At 36.7% G+C, this 22279-nt stretch overlaps 1 protein-coding gene across 6 annotated transcripts in view; it reads left to right on the forward strand.

Moving 5' to 3' along the window:
• The window catches only part of FNBP1L (formin binding protein 1 like), a 59332-nt gene that overhangs the window by 17830 nt on the left and 19223 nt on the right, over positions 1–22279 (forward strand). For all 6 annotated transcript variants that reach the window (XM_071750742.1, XM_071750745.1, XM_071750740.1 and 3 more), the window contains exons 2-5: positions 11155–11270; positions 18193–18246; positions 19441–19588; positions 20026–20088. In XM_071750742.1, coding sequence (XP_071606843.1) covers positions 11155–11270; positions 18193–18246; positions 19441–19588; positions 20026–20088 — 381 coding nt within the window. The remainder of the gene's footprint in view (positions 1–11154; positions 11271–18192; positions 18247–19440; positions 19589–20025; positions 20089–22279) is intronic.

A 22279-nucleotide genomic window follows, 5' to 3' on the forward strand; every position in this document is an offset into this window, starting at 1 on the left:
TGTAGATCTGGTTTTGTAATCAAGTTGGAAAAGTTTTTATTGTTGTTTGCAAGATAGTCATGAGGGGGGAAAGGTGTGGTTTGTATATTCTTTCTCTTGGGTACTAAAATATTCACAGGTAATACTGTAAAGGGAAGTTCACCCTGGTCATAGGTGTGAACAGTAGGTGCACTGTTCACAGAGAAATCCTCGTGTCTGAGCTGACAAAAGCACAACAGCACATGGTACATTAGTTAACAGAAGAGTGTTCCAGTCTTGTTACTGTTTACCTAACCAGTCCCTGGTGTTCTCTTTAATGGAAGTGAGTGTGCTCAGAACAGTGTGTGGTTATTAGTTCTAATGTTTAAAGCCCTTTCTAAGCAATAAAAGGTTAGTGGTTCAGTTCAGTGCAGTTGAAGAGCTGATCAGAATATCTTTTTATGGGTATCTTGCTCTGAGTGATTTAGAAGAGCAAATACTTGTTGACAGTCTGTATTTGTACAATTGTATTTTTAAATACCAGTAGCAATAAGTGGCAAGGTATATGTTTTCATTTTAAATCTATATGATGGGAGCTGATAACAGCACTAGGAAGTATCTTCTTCCTAGGTTCCAGTTGCATTCAATGTATTACAGTGTAATTATATTACAGTGTACTGTGACTGTTGCTGAAACAGCTTAGCAGAGCTAAATAAGGAGATTGTCTGGATCTGTGTTTAAATGTAAAATATGCACGTTTACCAGAAGATCCAATATGTATTATTTCAGTACCAAGTTCTTGCAGGTTTCCTGGGTATTTTAATTACACCTATTGTGAGAAGTTATCTAAAAGTTAACACCAGGATATGTTTGTTTTATTTATGTGCGATAAGTTTTTTGAGTTCATTGTTTACTCCAATTACTATTTAGAAATAGCACCATGAAATATATTCTGTTTAAGGCAGTATTGACTTGAGTTTAATATTCTAAGTAAAATGCACTTTTACTAAATGTGTATGGGGAAGCCTGTAAGGGATATATACCTTTCTCTCTGTCTTGAAATGGTGACGTTTGGTTTCTAGTTTTTTTTTTTTAATCCACTGAGATAAGGCTTTAAATGTGAAACACACCAAAATGACCCTTGCATGGGATTTTTGCACCCTACTTGTAAAACAGCTTATGGATTTTGAATCAGTTAAATATGCTGTTGTCAGAGCAGTCTACTCAATAGCTGGGTAGATAAATACAAGGAAGTGATATTTGGATGACAGGGAAGTTGACACTCTCCCTTATTTTTCACCTCCCCCAGCTGCCAGAAAGTACTTCCTTGTTTTAAATTAGTATGGTTTGTTATCACAGTAATCCTGCCTTTCTGGCTTTTTGTCAGGTTCAGAGCTATGGCTCTATACTATTGTTCAGAACTATAGTATAGACTCTGACTGAGTTATACACAAACTAGTAATTATTTTGTTTATGTAACATTTCAGTTTATTAAAACTTTCACTAGATAGTGCAGTGTAAGCTGGGTTTTGTGGAGCTGCAACTGGACATAGTGTGATACAGCTTGTACAGAGCTGTGCGTGTACATGTAGGGAGTGGAGGTGTAACTTGCTAAGCACTGACTGTGTCCTGCAAAGCAGGGGATGCATTCTGCTTGCAGCAGAATGAGCAGCAAAGCTGGTGGGACTGATTTTCTTCTGAATTTGTGATGTAAGGGCAGCTTGGTGTACTGCAGTAATCTTTCGTTCGCGAAACCTTTTTTAGCATAACCTTACTGACTCCTCTTTACCTCTCCTCTGTTCATTGTACCTGCAGGGTAATAACCTCCTAATCTCAGGGAAACATTCCAGTTTGTAACGTTGATAACCGCTCCCCTCTTTTCTTGAGCACAGTGTTCGGAGATCACTCCTGTAGCATATGGAGAGGAAAAAAAAGCAATGCATATTCTGCTTGTTAGATGCTACAGCAGACTGGCCAGAGGAGAAGAACTTGACCCTCTCTGCAGAAGTTGGTGGTAGGAAAGATCTATGATGTTTTTACGAGTTTTTAGAAAACAGGTCCTTTAGACTGCAAAAATAGATTGTAAAGTCACATATGCAAGAACTCGAGAATGATAGGGTGGCTTGCTCATTTAGTGTCCTGTGGATGCATTTTTAATGATATTGTGGAAGTAGCTATTATTTGTAGAGGGGCATTAAAAAGTTTTAAAGTTTTCAGTAGTTTCATCAATGGATTGCTTAGTCATACACTAAAATATTCATCTGGTATATTGAGTATCAAATTGTGTAGTAGTCGTTCTTTAACCGAAGGATGAAATTATTCTTTACAGTTTTTCAGAAGTAAAAATTTTGCAGGTTTTCTGTATACTGATGTTAGTCATGCAGTAAACATGTTGGTATTGTACAGAACTTCTGTGTCAACGTGAAAACCTGCATGCCTCCTGCTCATACAGTGAATTCAGCAGTCTGTTGCTTCATTGGTGTATAGCCCCACTGTTCTTCCACTGGTGGAGTAAAGATGGGATTTTCTACAGATATTTCTTAAAATGAGCACCAGCATTTATAAATATTGTACAGACAATAATATTTTTTTACTGTGTTGCATCATACCACACTTCATCTATGGTTAGCACACTTCCTGGCTCCTTTTGCAATATACATAACTAGGATTAAAATCTACTTATGCTTCTCTCAGTGTTCAGCCACTGCCAGAAGATGCAGGAAGTGTATACTTTCGGGCTTGGCTGTGGTGAAAATAAGATTTCTTCGTGTTTAGGGGAATGGACATAATTATGTCCTCCATATATACAAGACTAGTGTATTGCTGTCCCGGTGTTAAAGTGGCAACTTTAAATTCAGTAATGCTTAAAAACATATGATTTTTGATCTGCCATTGTCTTGGGAAGAGATTGTTGGAAATGGTCTGCTGTATGTTAAAGTAGGAATTAAGCCTAAAGTAGAACTAAGTGGAGAATTACTGTTTCAGAATTAAGGTTTAGTTCAAGTGCAAATAAGACTAAATATTTTAAAGTTTTTTTATTTTAAAAAATGCAAATTAAAAAAAATTGTTTATTTAAACAAATTTCCTCCCAATTAAGATCTTAATTAGATTAAGGGGCTATTTGAAAGCAAAATGAGTGGATTCTGATCCAGTTTTCATAATAGGATTTCTTATTTTCCTTCTTTTTCTGTTTTATGTATTATTGTATTCTACAAGTAGAGGGGTGTGTGTGATTCCTTCACATAGAGGTTAGCAATTCCTTCTTCACATCTGTGTGTCTTTGTATTTTTCTCATAGTGGGGTGGTAGTGAGGAAGTCCATTCTGTTTGCTTGGGATATAGTATCTTACCTCCTTACTAACTTTTAGGTAGATGTTAAAGCTGATGCATGTGCTCAATGAAAAACCCTGTAGATAAGGACAGTGTGAAGATGCTGCCATGGGGAGCAGAGAGGAAGGGTGCTGTACCCATGTGATGCTACAGTGCACTGTGTTGGTAAAACTTTCTGAGGAGGAGGAGGTATTGCATTTAGGAAATGGGACTGCTGGCTGGGTGAGGGTGTAGTGGGCCTGCCAAATGAAGACAGAGCAGGAGTCCCCTGAGAGAAGCAGAAAGCTGACCCATAGGTAAACTTGTGAAGAACTGAATTTTTCTTCAGTTTGCATCCTGATGCAGTTAGGTAAATTCACTGTTTTAGTTCCTATTGAGGGTGCCCATGCATTAATTGAAGAATTCTGGAGGTGATTCATAAGCTGGACAAACAGGAGAGGTTGTTGAGATGCCTTTGTAGTAGCTCATTCATTTCATCTCTGATCTTAGGATTGGTGTTCAGTGTCCCCCTGTGAACTGTTTCTATCAGTTTTCTCTGCTGGTAGGAAACTAATGCTGTCAGAATTTAATTACTAGTCCAACTGGTACATTAATGAGTTAACTGGAGTGCAGAGCTATAATTCATAATGCCAGTCTCTGATGTCTTCCAGCTGATCTGTTCATCTCCTGATGCAGAACTTGATTCTGTCGTGGTTCTGGCTGATCATTCCAAGTAGAACTCTTCTTCTGTCTGTGGCAGATCCCTGACCTGTTATGGAAAATAATGTCTGTCACATCTGTGAAGTTGTTACCTGCCACACAAGACAATCCTCTCCTGCCAGACCTGACTTGACTTCAGAGGTTTCCAAAGCAGTTCCTATGCTGCTGCTCTGAGATCTTCAAAGAGAAAAGCTCAGAAGTTGTATTTCTCTTCCTCACTTGTGGCTTTCCATTTTTAGCTTCACATTAGAGACCTGACTTGCTTTATGTGTCTTAAAACATGGCCAGTTCTTCAGCAGCTCGGTTCCACTTTTAAATTGTTGGCTCAATTTATCTTTGAAGCATTCATTTAATCACAGAAATAGAATTGCTAAAGTTGACAGTAGCTTTTTAAGAATATGTACAAAAGTTTAACAGGTGAATGGATTTTTCGTACTATGAATTTATTAAATTCTTTATTCTGTAAAGCAAAGTAGTCTTTCATCCAGCTAAAAATAATTTTTTAATTCCCATTGTTTTCAAAACTCTTGTGTATTAAGTATGTTAGTTCTGCATTTCTAGTAGTTTGAAATATTTTCAAGCTGTGACACACAGTTTACTGTTAACATCAGTGTCTTAATTTTTGCAAACAAACTAGCTCCTAGTGCTAAAGGTTGGCTAATGTATGGTTTTCAGTTCTTTTTTAGGAATTACTTTTCCTTTTTTTTGTCTCCAGAAAACTAGTAGATACTTCTCATATCATTCTGCCTGTAGAGTCTACATTGAACTTTTACTTTTTGACGAAATGAAAATGCAAAGTACTGTTTATTTATATGCACCTGTAACTTTTTTTTTCATCTTAATATCTGAGTGACTTTGCTTTATTTCCAGGGTAGCTGTAGCTTTTGCTGTTGCTTCTCATGTTAATGTTCTGCTCTATAAAATACTTAGCCTTTAAGTTTGCTCACAGCCGCATTTTTTTTGACTCTCCAATACACTGATAGTTTTCAGAGAAGAATGAGGTATAATATTCAGGTTAAACTGGAAGTGACAATCCAGAACTCATAGAAAGCAGAACAGCAAGACACTTTCTATTTTGTTTTTGTTATAGAAACAGCTCTTTGTTAGTATTTAGATGTGAAACTAACAGGATATTTTAAAAAAATTACCATTAAGCTGGAAGCAGTTCTTTTCTGCCTGTTACAATGAAACAGAATGTTGCAGTTGTAAGAAAAGGAGAACAAAACAGTAAATTGGTAATTATAAAAACAAGCAGGCAAGATGAGAGATAAATGATAATCAGTTCAGACAGTAAAACAGATGAGCTATTATCCTAGGATGGAAAAGGAAGCAGGAATGCGTAAACATAGAGACAAAAGTAGACTAAACTAAACCAATTAGGCACTGAAGAGGTTTCTAAGATCAGAAAAACTGATGTGTATTCTCAGAACTAGATTAGTTTAACATACTCTAATTAAAGAACAATTTTATAATCAATCTTGCTCTGAAGACAAATAGGAAAAGGTATACTGTACATCTCATTATTATATTTATGTCTGGTGTTGGTTCACATAATTTTTAATGAAGCACGTCAAGTAGTTCTCTACACAAAAACTGCAAGTTCTTTTAAAAATAAATACATTTTCCTGGAGTCATCTTATTCATATAAAATATGGAATTATTTGAACTTAATTCAAGGATTTGATCTTTAATTTAAAAAAAAGGGAAAGGAAAAAAGTAAGCTGTGTCATGTTTTCTACAAACAGGTCAGATAGTTCAGAAAAGTTAGATAAAATTTTAATATGTGAAGTTAGTAGGTTTATAATGTTTTGTATCTTCTTCGACTTGTTGAATAGAGTTGTGTCTTTTTGTCTTCTGAAGTATTGGTGACACATGAAGGAAGAAACATTATGCAGAGTTTAACCTGTCATTTGAATTTATCCATAATTCAAGTTCATTTGAGAAGCCCTCATGGGCTTTAATTGAGTAAACAAGAGCTGTGTGGAGTTACATAATCAGCCACATTTTCTCAGTTTGATTACTGTGGACTTGCAGTTAGTTGTGCAGTTAGATAATTTGTTGCTTTTGCTAAAGTGCTAATAAAATAAAGCATTTGTATCTGCAAATGCATTGGTGGTTTTTTGATGCCAAGTGTTTTGATCTGTGAACAAGACCTGATTCCCACTTTTCTGTGAACACTTTCTTGGTGGAATCTTATTAGGGCATATTATGTATTTTCCTAGCCCAGACTTCATGAATATTAAGAATTTGGACACCAAAAGATGGGCTTGAGTTTTTAATCCCCCATTCAGTGAATCAGAAGTTTAGACTGGCCAAACTATGCAGCCTGGAGAATAAAGAATTAGGGAAAAAACCTAATATTTTGCCAGTGTTTCAAAATTGCAAATAAGATCCCTTGGATAACTGCAGACTAAAATTGTGGTCAGATGAAAACATAGAGGAATAGTAATATACAAGAGAATGAAATGATGGTAGCATAACTAATGCAAAGTGCAATGATTTAAAATATTTAAAAAAATATATATTGTAAAGATACTTGAGATTTAACTGAATGTGGTAATTGAGATAAATTTCTTAAACTTATATTTGAACGTGTTCTGAGTTTAATATGATTTTTAAGGCTTTCAGCTGTTGCCTGGAGATGGAAAAAATGGAGGTCAGTGAAATGGAGATGTATCAGCTATTTGGTGTAGATACGGTAAACTAGGGTTTATTGTAAAGGAATCATTTGATAAAATGGAATTTTTTTACAGCAGTTGATACCACTCCTAGCTTTTAGTGCAAGCTAGGAATTCTTTCTAAAGCTTATGAAAGCTGGGAACATTAACCCTCTAAAAATCTCAGTCTGGTTTAGTGCCTTTTATTTGAAACCCTCGTATATAAGAGTGTCTGGACCAACTACTGAGAGGTTTAGGAAAACTTCAGGGTTCTGGTATTTATGCTGTAGCATTCTCTCCATGCTTACTCCTCTGAAGAGATCCTCCTTGTTTTTCTTTGTTCTTGAGGCTTGTTTGGGGAAAAAAACAGGTGTCTGTAAGAGGGGGAGAGCTTATCTTGAGTTTATCCCGGGAAAGACTGTTTATTCTTCAGTGTGGGTTTGATTCAACTTGGCTCCTTGCTTTGACGCTTCATCTGTGTTATTGTAAAGCTTCCTGGTGTCTGAAAAACCTGTTTACAGCTGCATGTCTGAAGTATTTGTAACATTGATCTGTGGTTCCAGTAAATAATCTGAAAGAACAATTTAGGGAGGTGACATTTATTTTGGAATAGTCTGTATTGACCTACGACAAACTTCAGAAGTGTTGGGTTAGCTTGTTGATAATGAAGAAACTTTGGACTACATTCCAGCTTTTGAGTGGGCAGTTACTACATAAAGTTGCCATCCATTAGCTGACATTAAGCAGTGTAACAATAGTCAGCTGCAGTTTTAATAAAAGTTTTTCACAAAAATTGCCTGTGGGGAGTTACTAGAGAAACAGCATTGCATGTTTACCCTGGAGTATTGCTGAGAACATTTTTATCTTGGTAGTAGATAGCCAGATACTGTAGGATGTGCTCTTTTAAATTTTTTTTATTAATTGCCTTTTGTTGATCTCTAGTTAATGCAGTTTTCACATTTCTTATAAAAGACTCAGCCAAATTAATGCACCATTGTATTAATTTTGAAATTCTAAGTTTAAATTTTACTGCAGCTATTTGGTCCATTTTCCCCTCTGTACAATATTGTCTGATTTTTGCAATTCATTTTCAGATGAGGATATTTCTTAGCTTTTATCTCAGTGCATTAGTTTTATTTCCTTTGTGGCAGTGTGGAAGTTTTTCCGATTGTATTCCTGGATGAAAAGAAACTTTTTGCTTAATTAAGGCCCAGAGCTCAAACATAGATGCTTCTGAAGAGAAGTTGAAAGGACCATGAGTGAACTTGTAACTCACTTCTGTGAACTTTTCTGCAAAGGCCATTCCTTTATATGCATAGATGTGGCCTTTGTATTTTGTTCATTTATCTCAGTGTCATTACTGAGCATTGCAAGATGATTTTTGTGACTGCAGACTTTAATTCACTGATTTACTGTTTATAGATAATTTAAAAAACTTTAAAGCTGATGTGTTTGCCTTGTATATTTTCTTTATCTGTTAATTGAGAGCTCTGCTCTACGGGAAGTATGCAACTTAAAGAGAACTTAGCAGACATAATCAGTAAGTCTAATTTTATCCAATAAATCAATGTTTACATGAGAGTTTATTGTAGCAGTTTTATTTTGAATGCAAGTCTACAGACCATAGTCTATCTATAGATAAATTTTTTTAGGAATCCAACTTGTGTCATTGAAAAATAGCCAGTTCTGAAAAAAAAAGGTTTTGGTACTTGAATGTTTTGGTGTTTTATCCTTCATACTGTGTGCTTCCTTCTTAGATCTTAATAAAATTGCTGACCAAAAATGGCAGTGAATGAAGTGATGTTGTGAAGATGACTCTTAAAAGAGTGAGAACATCCTACTATTTTATTTTAATTTTTTAAAATTCCAGTAAGTGTGGACTAATGGCCCAGTAAATTAGAATTTCAATTCCTTGTCAAGGATAGAGTTAATGCATCCTTGAGTAGTTCCATTGATGTCCATAATGGTGGAAGAGCTGAACTGATGTAAAGGTCCACAGAATGATGAGGGTAGCTAATGGGTTTGATTCTTTTTCATACACAGGATTTTCCCTGTTTGAGTTGTTCTGTATATGTTCTGTGTGTGTTCCTCACACAGGGAGGGAACGGATTTTTTCTTCCCTTGAGAGGCCATGGGCTAATCCTACAAAGCTCCTTGCATAGAGCTTGCCATTTCTAGAACTGCATGAAGAGGTGGAATTGAGGAAAGGAAGAGATTTTGACACTCGGTGAATGATGAAATAGAGGAGCATGAGGGGAGAATAGCATGTCAAATGTACTCACTTTTTTTTCCATTCCTGTTTCATATTGTAGTGGAGAATTGATTTTGACCAGTGCAGTCTTTTTTTGTTTAAAAAAAAAAATAAAAAAATTGGAAAGCCATCCTCTCTGGTTACATGTTTGGAAACATAAGTAATGTGGTGTTCTGTAATTCTAATGAAACCTTACCCACAAATGAGAGCTTTGTGGACTAAAGAGCCTAAGTAGGACAGCAGAGGCTTTGTTCTTCAGAGCACTGAGGGAAGTCAGCTCTTAGTGGTATTGGATGTCGGCTCTGTGCCAAAAGCACCTTTAGGAAACTTCTTTTTCGTGGCAGGTTAATGTTGTCAGAGTTATTACAAAAATGAGTGGATTATAAGAAAGAGGCTTCTTGAGACCGATGATGTGTTTTAATGTGTATATGCAGCAGTGGTTTGAGGCTGCAATGTGGTAACCATCTCCCTCTTCCCACACACAAACCATGCATATGTAGCTTTTCTAAAAACAATAGCAGGAATGGCACTTTATTTGACAGAAGATATTTGTCCAGTCTATAGTGGGTGCAACAGAACAGTATGAGATTCAGGCTATGTTTTTCCAAATAGTCATTAGTGCTGCTCCTGTGTCTTGGCTGTTTATATGGTTCTCTGGTGAAGCAGATCAGGGAAGGTGGTTGTAGTTTTGGTGGAGAGGCTGGTACAGAGGCTGTAGTGGAACAGGATGGGTGCTTTTGTTTATCAGTACTCACATGTCATGGGACTGAAGTGTTCAAGGCACTAAGAGCCATGGTTGTTAGTCCATGATGTATGATACCGAGGGCTGTGAGGCAAGACTGGAGAGTAACCTTATTGTTATTTATATGTTATTTTTTATTATTGTTGTTGGTTGTATATGGTTTTGTTGTCTTGGTATCTCTTAGTGAACACAGTTTCCTTGAGTCTTAAGCCCCGCAGTGTTTTATGGAATGTTTTGATTTAGCTTGAGATCATCCTACTGCATACTGAAATTGAACAGAAATTGCAAATACTGAAGGACAACATAACTCATCCAGAAAGTTACTAAATCTGCAGGACACAGCTTCAGATAAACACCCCTCATAGTTTTTTGTGTAAGAAACTATATCTTTAAAAGCTTATTTTTAATATTTTTTACTCTTTTATACATTTTACTTTTTAAATTTACTGTGAAGTATGTTTGGACTCAGGACAGAAACTGTGATGTTATAGTTGCTTGTCTTTGTAGGTTAGTAAGTAACTATTAAGAAAGATTTACAGCTAATAATGTTCTAAAATGAAAATCCTTGTTTTTTCCACTTTTGCAGATTTTTTTTAGCATAAAATACAAATATGTGCAATGCTAAAAATATTTGCTAGCCCTGTTTTAGTCCCTTATCAATTCCTGCATAATTTCTTACCTACATATTTCCACTTGTGTTTTGAATTTTCAGCTTGTCCTAATTAGTGTGTCCTCCACCTGTTGATCAGTACACAATACAGAGAAAGATTTGGTTTGAAGATGATTTAATGATTGATGATGATTTAATGTATTTAAAATCCTCCAACTTCTTATGGAAGCATAGTTTATTTTGGACTGTTCTTCTGTTTTGTGCCTTTGCTTTGGTATAACTTTCCTAATGGCTAAGGACAGGATTGCTTTATTTGAAATTTCTTGGTGGAGCTGATTGGGAACTGTGTGCATGGATTTGCTTTAAAAAATATTTCATGTGCAGAGTACGCTCACCTTAGTCATGCAGCTGTAACTTATACTATTTTTCAGTGGTAATCAACAGGAGTGGAAGTAATTTTTTTTATCCAATGAAATTACAACTTGATTTTAAAACTGCTGAACACATCTCTTGTTGAACATGCTCTTACCATGTTGAACCACTCTTACCTAAGAGTGGTTGTTGTTACCTTGGTGGAAAAGATCCACTTTTGCATTGAAGGATTTAGGGGAAAGAAGAAGTGAAAGTGATCAAAGACTACATACAATTAAAAATGCAGGCATTTGGAGCTCTTTTTACAGAAAGAGGTACATCTGTGCCTGCACATACAACTTACTGTTCTGGGATATGGGTGGTGTAGATACACACACACACACACACACACACACAAGTGATTTATAACTTGGATAACTTATGTACAAGTAGCAAGCATTCCTGCACAGCAAAAGTCATAAATAAACTCTATGCCATTTCCGGTGCTGCTATACTTCTTTAATTCTGGTTATTTTTCTTGACTTTTGTTTTTAAAGGATCAGTTTGATAACTTGGACAAGCATACGCAGTGGGGCATTGACTTCTTGGAGAAATATGCAAAATTTGTTAAAGAAAGGATAGAAATTGAGCAAAACTATGCAAAACAACTGAGGTAAGGATTTTTATATCTTTTTTTTTTTTTTTTTTTAAGATTCATAACAGTTACCTAGAATCACTGTATCGGATGATGGGCAAGTATGTAATGTCATGATTAATCACCATTTTTTATTTGCAGAGTGAATTAGGTCACTAATTCTTTTCATAACAGACAAGTTTTCTTGACTAGTCCAAATCAGAAATTTATCTTTGAGTGTGTGCTTGCTTGTTTGCTTGTTTTTGCCTTCTTTCCTCCATCTCTTCCCACCACCCTTCAAATCTTTGAACTTAAAAGGTTTAAGACTTAAATTATCAGACTGATAGTGGAAAAATATTTTTGTTTTCAGCATATTTTTGCAGAGTACATTATCCATATGTACATTTTTGTGTGTGAATTCAACCAGCTTCAAGCCTCTGCTACTAATTAATTTCTCATGTTCAACTGGCAAGCGCTACACTAAATTTTATTATGGAATCTGATTGAAATAATTGAGTAGAAGTTGAGAGAGCAGCAGATCTTTGTGCTCACAACTCACCCTGTCCATAGCTGGTCTTGTCCATTTGTGTGAGACTAAAACCCAACCACCCACATTGTCTTACCTCTCCAGTTTATTTTCAATTGATGCCAAGTGACATATTTTTTGAGTCCAATAGAAATTTCACCTCAGGGATCATACAAGAGTAGCTGCAGTGAAATGTCAGAATCCATTTGTTCAGAGTAGAGTAGGACTGATTTTTACCAAAAGGTGCACAAGATTTATAAGATGACACTTTGGTGAACTTGGCCTTGACCTTAATCTTTGCTGTCATTTTGGGGATTAAGCTGAAGCTGCTGCCTACCCCTTATCAGACTTCAGCTGATAGCATCTTCTCTCCTGTGGTGTCTTCCATTGTCTCATCACTGCCAAACTAGGTTGTCACCAGATACAACACTTCTTAAATGAGATTCACAGCTGAGGGTATGGATGTTACTTGTCTAGGTTGCTCATTTCCTTTTTGATTTATCAATTTCTTTTGATGCAGTCATGTGTATTCACCTACCATAACAACCCATTACTTTACAGAAGGAATCTTTTTCTCAAAAGGAGGAAATAAATACCACTTTTCCAAATCTGGCATACAAGAACTTCAGGAGGTAAAGGAAAGTTTGAAGCATGCACAGCACCAGTTCACAGCCCAGTTATGATTTGTATTCAGTTGTCTGTTTAGAAATGGAAATGTGTTTTTATTTGCACAGATCTGTCTAGATCTTTTACATAAATAATATGAACAGATGCCATTTTGCTTAATAATATATTAAGGTTTGTTTCACAGCAATATGGTGATGAGACACTATATTGGTACTTCAGGATTTGACTAAAAATAGAAAATCTCTGTTCACTTTTTTATTCTTTTGGGTAAAAGTATTGATTTTTCTCCAAGTGTCTTGAAAAACAAAAAAGTAATTTCAAGTACCCCTTTGGTCAGGTGGCTGGACTGGCTGTCCATGCAGTGAGTATGACAATTCTGGGAAGCACAGGTCTTGCTGCACACATGTTGTACAGTGCATGCATGCACTTCTGCCTGCTGTCAGCCAGGGTCTGGACGACACACACACGAGAGGGTGACTGATTTTCTGCCAGTAGACCAGTTCATGAAGTTGCTTTGATGTTCTTGCTTGTGTATTCCTTGGGGGAGAATTGATTGTTTCTAGGGTGTTGTGATGACAGCTTGATTTCAGCCATCACTTTTCTTGAGTACAGTCACAGTTAACGCTATCCTGGGACAGTTTAACCCTGTCCCAGTGGTGGTGGAGATGAAGAAAAATTTTCATCTTTGGAGGAGTTAGCCATCCTGCAGCTTGCTCCTGAGAAGTTCTGAGAAGTCTTAAGGATGTACTATGGTTCTGGTGAATTCTGGTGCTGGCAGGCAGCATGTGGCCTGTGAGATATTAATATCTCCAATATAAATTTCTAGTTTGCCATCGTTTTTTCCTTTTGTTATGAAATATGAACTGAAAAACAGCGTGTTTAGAGACTCTTCATAATAAACTGAGATATTATGCCCTTGTTTAGTAGATGTAGGAACAGTACAGTGAGTGGTCACCTCTTGGTAGTTCTGGGGCTCTCTTAGGACTTGCATGGGTGACCAGGAAAAAACAAATTTAATGAGGGAGATAGCACTAGCTAGTGCATTAGTTAATGTGAATGGTGGTGGGGTTTTCCTGTCTTTATTTCAGGGAGGACTATGAGCGTTCTGTTGAGATTGTTATGGATCTTGCTCTCATAGGCTTAAGCCCGAGGATGAAAACCTGAATTAATTTTTTATAAGAGTTTTCACAAATATCTGTGTCCTGGCAGAAATTCATATTCCCTTTGTGTATAGCCTTGCATTTTCATAAAATATTTTATGGTATGCTGTCACAATTCAGTGATGGGTCTTCCCAAGGTGCAACAGCTGATCTGAGTTGTTAGAGATTAGTGATGCACGTCCAGTGTATATTCTATATTCTCAGTGTATGCAGTCATTGCAGTTTATGGTTGCTGAGCAATTCCAGAAATGGTAACTTGTGAGAATCCTATTCAGATGCTGATTTTAGTTTGCAAGTTATTCCTTGCTTTTATTTGATAGGCAGTTCTTGATACCAAGAAAAAGTATAAGGAAAAATGACACCATTGAGGAATCCTCACGAGTCTAGGAATTAAAAAAAACTGTCTGGAGAGCTTGTTTTGTCTTTGTCTGCAATACACTTTGTTCTGAAAATCAGCAACAGTAATTTATTTTTTGAGCTAACTTGAAAGGAGAACTTTGTTTGGCGTAGACCTATCTCAGTTAACATATTATGGTACCCCAAGGATTGTCAAGGTTATTATAGGCTGTTACTGAGTTAGAAGTGTGTAAAGCAGGACAACATACTGCAGTATATATTGTAGATTAACAGAATTCATTTTAATTGTATGACTGTCCAGTTCTTATAACTGGAAAAAATAGATTTAGCATGTGACAAATTTCTTGACTCTTGATTGAATTTTGTAATTGAGTTCTCGGATGCTGTTTTTTATCAGCATTGTTGCTTAAAAGGGGCGGGGTAAAGGTCTGTTTGGTTTTCTTCCTCATCATCACACACAAAATAATTCTGGAGGTTCACTTGTTTTTTGTTCTGTCTGATGCAATATGACAGTTGAAAAGACAAAGGAGCTCCACTTTCTGCAATGTTAAGGGAGTAATACAAGTTATACAAGCAGTTTAACTTTGAAAATACCATGAGGAATAAAATTTGGTCAGTTGAAAGAAAATGGTGATGATTGCTCTTGAACTATTTGAGCGTTTCTCTTCAAAATTGTGCACTGTGATCTCTGGAGATGGCAAGCTAATCTGAGCAAGTGGAGTTTTAATCTTCTTCTGTGTACCATTGTGTGTAAGTGCCCCCCAATATAATGTTAAGATACACAAATTGAGACATGGTTACAATATTTGTATATAGAGAGTCTTGCAAACATTACTTAAAATGGATGTAATATAAAATGTGAAGTTTGGGGGACAGATTATTGTCATATGTGTTTGTTTCTCAAATCTTTCTTCCTTGGATTGGAGCTGAGCATTCATGCTGTTCAAATATGGATGTGGCAGGTGTTATTTACAGCAGTGTCTCTGAAGCCAAAACATATGAATTCTTAATAGTTCAGCTTTGTAAATTTAAACTCCATGTTACAATTTTTTAAGATCCATCTCTTCAGTTAAACTTTTTTCCATGGTGTAACTACAATTTACTGCCACTGTTTTCACCCAGTTCATTATATTGATACGCACTCACTGAAGCTATTAGAACCCAATTGAAAGTATTACTTTACATACAACTATGAAATGTCTTTAAGTACTTACTGCATGTTTTTTTAGTGACCTATGAAAGCAGACTTCAAAGTTTGTTCCCAGGCTCATTTATAATAGGATGTAGAGGCTTAGTGTATTTACCTAAGTTGCTGCCTTAATACAGATTCTACCACATTAATGATGCTGCCTCTGTTCTTTACATTCTGCATCAAGTGACTGAAGAAAACTTAGTTTTGAATTGGTAAATGTAATTTTTCTATAAAATATCTGTAAAAATTTTATGTAGGTGTTTTATGTACATGACTATGAAAAAAATACTAATTTGTTTATCAGGGTGCTTTTTGAAACTTCTGTCTGTATACATGGCTGAGGTGGTACTTCTCTTAAAAATCAGTAATGCAGTCCAGGCTACTATCACACTGGTGTTAACCTAAGACCAATTTATACAGAAAAGAGAAGTTGATAAAATTACGGGAGCAGCATAATTGGATGTAGTTAGTATTGTATGAAATCTGATTCCAGATGGCTGTAAGACTGAGTGTGGTAGAAGAATTCTAAATTGTACTGTACTACAGTACTAATGGCCTACAACTATTTCTGCAGTTCTCTTCTTAACTATTCCAGATTCACATTTAGATCCTGGGGATTAGACACACATTTAGATAAAAGTGTTAAAGAATATTATGGCCCCTTGATATGTCAACTGGCTCCTCTTTGAAATAATGTTTCCCTCTTCAGATCCATACTCGTAATGGCTGCTTGTCAACAAGCTTTAAAGTTCTAAATCTGATTTCTCTGTTTTCTCAAGTTGTTGATTTTCATTTCTTGGAAAAGCCATTTATTCTTCATTGTTCCCATGAACACTATATTTTTCTTTGAGCTTTAAATTCTCCATGCATTTGCTTGTCATTTCATATTTACTGACTGTGATTATTGTATCTTGTGGTGTTGTTGAACCTTAAATCCTAATTAGACAGTGTCTCAAAACTGTATGTTCCTGTGATCCCAAGGTAGACAAGATTGGCAGATAAAACTTAATTTTATTAGGAGAAATTTTTATGTATAACATTTTTGTCTTCCTAAAAACAGTAAACAGTTGCACTGAAAATGAAATCAGAACAGAAATTTGCATGCTAGTAAATAGTCTGTATTTATTATCCTTTTTTCCTGCCACTCCAAACTGTATGTTGTTTAGTAAGTGATTTCTTTTCTCATTTTTAATACCTTTGAAAATCTTCTCTTGGAAAGGCTCATGTGTTGTTGCTTAGCTCTACAGCATTGTCTGCTTGGTATGCATTTCACCTTCTGAATAATAAGGTGAATTTTAGGAGTTTCCCATTCGTTAATGATCACGGAGGAACAAAGCAGAAACAGAAGGAAAATGAAACATGGGCAAGTTACTTAGCAAAGATTATGCTTTTTATTCTTTTTATGCATTTTCCTGTGAAAATGTCAGTGCTTAATCTCTACCAAGTAGGATGTTACCACAGGTGATGTATTCTGGTGAGAGCAAAAAGTGATTTTTTGTTTGTTTGTTTTTGTTTTATCTTCAGTGAGAAATTTCAAAAAAATTCGTAGATACTTTTTATGAAGTCAGAAAGTATTTTGTTTCTTAGTACATATTGATGTGAAAAGGACTATTTTATCATGGTTGGTTCTTTCTGGTTGTGGTCTCCGAGGGTGTGGATAGAGACAAAGGGTAGAAGCTTGCTATTTCCACACTGACTCCCTGCTCATATTTTGGTATACACTTCATGACTGAACATAATCTCACTGCTTGAACTTTTGTACTGTAGATACAATATGACTTTCAATTAAATCTGTTTGAGAAATTGCAGTGTTATTTTAGATGAAAGCAGAATTAACACCCTTGTTTTAATGGTTAGGTAGTTTGTAACAACCAAAGTTATGAACTTCGGGAATGAGATACAAACCATGCATGTAAGATTTTGTTTCTCTTACTTCTTCTCTCCTTTTTTTTTTTTTTCTGTAGCATTGGGGGTGTAGATTGCTTTATTTATTCCACTTCTTTGCTGCTTTTGGGGAAACTGTTTTGGGCTATATTTAGTCTGAGAAGTCAATGACCAGTTGTCTCAAATACTACTGGACAGATGGAAGAATTATATCCAGAGACCAATTCTAAGACGACTGATAAAGGAGCTCTGCTAGGTTTGCTTTGTTTTATACTTAATTTCTTCTTTGTGTGCATGTGTAAAATAGTTTCGTTCCCTGTGCTGGGAAAAAAAATGCACTCAAGGTTAAAATAAAGGTTGATGTACAGGAAGATAATTTGGGAAAAAAAAAAATTACTGGGCATTCTCTCCTTATCTTTCCTGTCTGTAAAACTGTGTGGCTTTATTTCATGTTCATCACAGGACTTGGGATATTTATAGCAATAATTTAAAATATTTTGTGGTTGTTTGTATAAGCAGTGTATGCCTGTGCTATTTATGCTCTGTGGTAGAATAGGTGATGTGTTTTGTATGTTAAGGTGATAAGCAAATCAGTTTATATCAGTGTAATCAGACTGTAATACTGTGTGAAGTGCTGGTCCCGTGGATCATCAAACTTGCTATTTTCAGCACTGGTGGTAGAACAATAATATGTATCATCTTTCCTGAAAAGAGATGTTGCTGCTTCTGTTCTGGAAATACCCTCACTGAAAATTTTGAAGTTGCTGTGGTTAAAACCTTCATCCTGAAAGTACAATCAAAGCTTAATTTGGGCATGGAGTGTTCATGGCTATAGCATCCAGTGTGAGCTATCTGTATGTTACACAGTGATGATACATTTTGTTTTTCTTGTCTGCTAGCTTATTTTGTATGTATGAAAAGGATGTTAAATACGGAACTCATTATTTTATGTCCAGTCACTGTGCAGTGGAGGTTTTAAAATACTTACAAATTGATTGTTGTAGGTCGAAGTGTCTTAAAGCTTTGAAAATGCAGTCATTTTCTGCCTTGTGTTATCTAAAGGACTCTTATAAGATGACAGGGTCATCTTATGACAAATAGATTTGTTCCTTCAAGTCACTAAATAGAAATAGTTTGTTCATGCAGTTATATATATGTGTTTGTTTTATCAAAAGAGACTCTAAAATAGCTTTTTTTTTTCCCCTTCCTTAATAGAAATCTGGTTAAGAAGTACTGTCCTAAACGTTCAACCAAAGATGAGGAACCCAGGTAAAAATGTGCATTTCAAGTTCTATGTCTAGGAAATGAGGACTACCATTTACTCTTATCTTTTTATGGATTTTTTTTTTTTCCTATAGAAAACAAAAGAATTCTGCTTGGCTTCTTACAGCTTCACTGTAATTCTTAAGCCTGAAACCTGAGTTTGCTTATTAGTATTTAGCAAGAATAGTTCTTAAATGGTTGACTTGCTTTGACTCTGGATACAAAATTAGTGAATGTCAAACTGTGGAGGAGCAATTTGTGCTAAACAGCTTTATGACCATTTATCAGAGAGATGCTTATTTTACTGTCCATGTCCATAGCCATTTTAAAATTTATTTAGAAAAACACAATGCTTTTATTTCCTTAGGAATAATTCTTATGAAGGAAGGAAAGTGGGCAAGTTTCAGTATGCAGCCATAGCACGTGCTGAGCACAACGTGCCTGAGAATTCACACTAGGATTTCCTCTAGCTGGTTCAACTATTTAAAGATCCTGGAGAGCAGGGAATGGGATTTCTAGGACTAGGGTAGCATTTGAATTCCCCAGAGCCAAGCCCATGGAGATGGCAGTATTCCACAGGTAAAGGAGAGAAAGATGTATTTTTTAATGTGGTGCCTGTTTTTTTTTTCTTTCCTCCCTTCCACACACACTTTCTACCCTTTGCCCCTCCTCTTCCCCCCTTTTTAGTGCCAGCCATAGTGGCACCACCACCAAGAGGTGGGCAGGCAAACAGGCAGCTGTCTCCAGAGCTGATAGCAAACCTGTTGTGTAGATCATCCATCGGGATGCATATGAGTGGTATGATTGGCATGTTCCACCCTCAAGACTACCAAGCACATCATCTCTGCAGCAAGTTCAGCCTCCAAGCCTAGGGACGTTTGTATCCATTCCCAGGCACAGGCCTCTCAATTGGCAGCTTAGGAGATACCTCTATACTTCAGGGCTTTCCAGGTAGTATTACTCTTCTTACTTTTCCATCCACAAAAATCCGTGTTCTTATAAAATGTGTTTGAAGAGACGTGCAGTACGTGCTAGGCCTAACGTAGGCTTTCGATTAGCATTAATATAAGGAATATTGTAAAATATGTGTGAGTTTGTGTTTATTTAATCAGGAATACAGTTAATACCAAAAAGAAGTCCAATGAAAAACCTGTCTCATTTTTTATATGTGTGTGTTTGTGCGTGTGTGCTTCCTGTCAGGTTTACTTCGTGTATTGCCTTTTTTAACATCCTTAACGAGTTGAATGACTATGCAGGACAACGTGAAGTAGTTGCAGAAGAAATGGGGCACAGAGTATACGGAGAATTGATGAGATATTCTCATGATCTAAAAACTGAGAGAAAAATGGTAATTTCTATGTTTTGATTTGATAATAAAAATGGTAATTTCTATGTTTTGATTTGATAATAACTGACAAAAACGGATGTGTCTTTTAATGAATTGATGTATTTGTTTAGCCAATTTAATGAAATTGGCACTAAATGGCTTTTGTGGTACATTTATGAAACATATTTAAAGTTACTCTGTATTTTTGTGTACTGATTTACTACAGTTATTAAACATAAAGTTGAGATCTTGGTAGATAGTATCTACAAAAGTGTTTAACTTTCTTGCTGGTGTGATTGTAGTCTGTCATACTGCTCATAGGATTAGTAATCTTCCAAAGAGTACTTGTAACTTGTTGGAGATCCTGCACATCATGGTGTGTCAACTAGAGAAGAGACTAACTAATAGTGGCAGAATTAAAAAGATATGTAAATTAAACTTATTTGTGGTGTTTTTAGCATCTTCAGGAAGGGCGAAAGGCTCAACAGTATCTGGACATGTGCTGGAAACAGATGGATAATGTGAGTTTTGTTTTTTCTATCAAACTTAATAATATACAATCTGTAAATGGAACTGTTGACATCTTTCTGAGGCATCAATGTTTAGCTGTGCTACTGAAAGTCCAAATCACATGTAAGGACATCCAGAATACTTTTCAATGTATGTGTAGTTCCCTGTTAAAAAAATTTCTCCTGTAAACATCTTCTATGAGTATGTTTGAGTGAAGCCTTGGCTTTTATCCGGCATAAAGGAACACGTTTTTAACATGGGTACAGACTTCTTCGGTTGCTTCTTGTTTATAGAGTACTTAAGAATGACCATTTATTTATGTGAAGATGAAGTCTTTGGTCACTGTGTTTGACTTGAGTTTGAAGGCTTGTTACTTGAGGTCTACTCAAGAACACCGCTGTAGATGTTCATACTTCCAGGAGGCAGAATTACTTTTTAACAGAGAAGTACAAAAGTTAATTTCTTTAGAACAGATAATAAGCTCCTTTTTCTTGAGTGATATGCTTATAATGATTAGAAAATACAAAATTTAACCAAGTGTGTTCAAATGCATTCTGATATCCTGGCTTTGTGTCTTAGAAATTTATTCTGTCTTTGATCCAGATTACTGTGAAGCAATACCAGAGAGGTGAATATTTGTTTTGTTCTGGACCTACATAAGCAATCTCTTGCTTCAGTGTCATGTCAAAGAATTTAATTCATGGTCAGAGGATCAGAGTGGAAGCAGATGCAGTAGTTTTAGATGCTATCACCCTTCACCAAGTTAATTCCCAGAGTTCACCTCAAACAACCAGTTGTGTTGCATACACTGTATTTACTAGAGTGCAAAGTCAGTATTTTCAAGAGACACATTAACCTCAATTGCTTGACTTCAGTATGAAGCAGGAGAGCAGTGCTCACTCAGTCTCTGTTGCCAGTTAATCTCTAGAGGTACTCACTTCTTGAGCTTCAGCAGTTTGTCCTACAGCAGTTGTCTTGACAGCAGCCAGACACATTGGAACATCGAGTACACTGAATACTGGTGTCTGTGTGTGTGTGTGTGAGTGTCTGGGTGTGTGTGAGTGTCTGGGTGTGTGTGAGTGTCTGGGTGTGTGTGAGTGTCTATGGGTGTGTGTCTGTGAGTGTCTGTGTGTGTGTACACACACTGTGCTGCTTACAGCTACACCACTTGATGTGAACGTCCACGATAATGGATGCTTCTGCTGAGATCTTGTAATGCAGATAAATCTTTCAGACTACCTTAAAAACAATTTAGTTGAATTTATTCAATTACAATTGACCACTGGTGGAGGGACCTTGAAAATTTTTCTTGTACAGGTTTACGTTCTTACCCCTGACTTTTACTTAGGTTATTGAAGTCAGGCTAGAAAGTGGACCTGTCTGTAATTAAGTGTGGATCTTCTTAATAGGCAATTTTGTATCTTAATTTTCTGATATTTCATAGAATAATTATAGCTGTTTCCCTGCTGGTACTTGTTGCGGCGAGCCCTTCTCTCGGGGACATGATTCTTCTCAGGAGCTCTCTCGCCGTCTCTCTTCCCAGGCATCTCTCTGCTTCTGGGAGCATGCCTTTTATTTTGCCCTTCAGCCCCGCCCATTTCCGGCTGGGGCAGGCCCTAATTATTGGGCACAGCTGGGCCTAAGCTCCCAGTTCATTATCGGTGACACCTGGAGACTTGTGGTTCTCACTACATTTCCCCCCTTTTTGTTGTTTGTTGAAAAATAAACTTCATTTTTTCAATAATTTCATTATTTTTCATTGGAGGGAAAATTCAGGCTCCTACCGGCTTTTTCGCCTCTATAGCCTCAGCGGCAGATGAGGTCTCAGAACACCAGCTCAGCTTTCGCTGGTACTCGCCGCCTCGGGATGCCTGGCCATGCAGAGGCTTCTCCGAGCATTCACCGCACCAGTCTTATCGCATGTCCCTAGGGCTCTGTTTCAGGACCGCACTGTCGCGTGTCCCTGGGGGCTCCGTTTCAGGACCGCACTGTTGCGTGTCCCTGGGAGACTCCGTTTCAGGACCGCACTGACTTGATGCGCACTCAGAGCTCCGCTTCAGCATTCCTCGGGTTTGAATTCCGCGTGCCAACTCGCTGCGCCCTTCGAGCCTCATTCTTTTTACCGATTTTTCAGCTTCGCTCCTGCCTGGCTCGCCATTCCGGGCTGTTGTATACCTTGCCGTGCTGGGCTTCTACTCCGAG

This window comes from Heliangelus exortis, chromosome 8 (assembly GCF_036169615.1).
Source record: "Heliangelus exortis chromosome 8, bHelExo1.hap1, whole genome shotgun sequence".
Lineage (NCBI taxonomy): Eukaryota > Metazoa > Chordata > Aves > Apodiformes > Trochilidae > Heliangelus > Heliangelus exortis.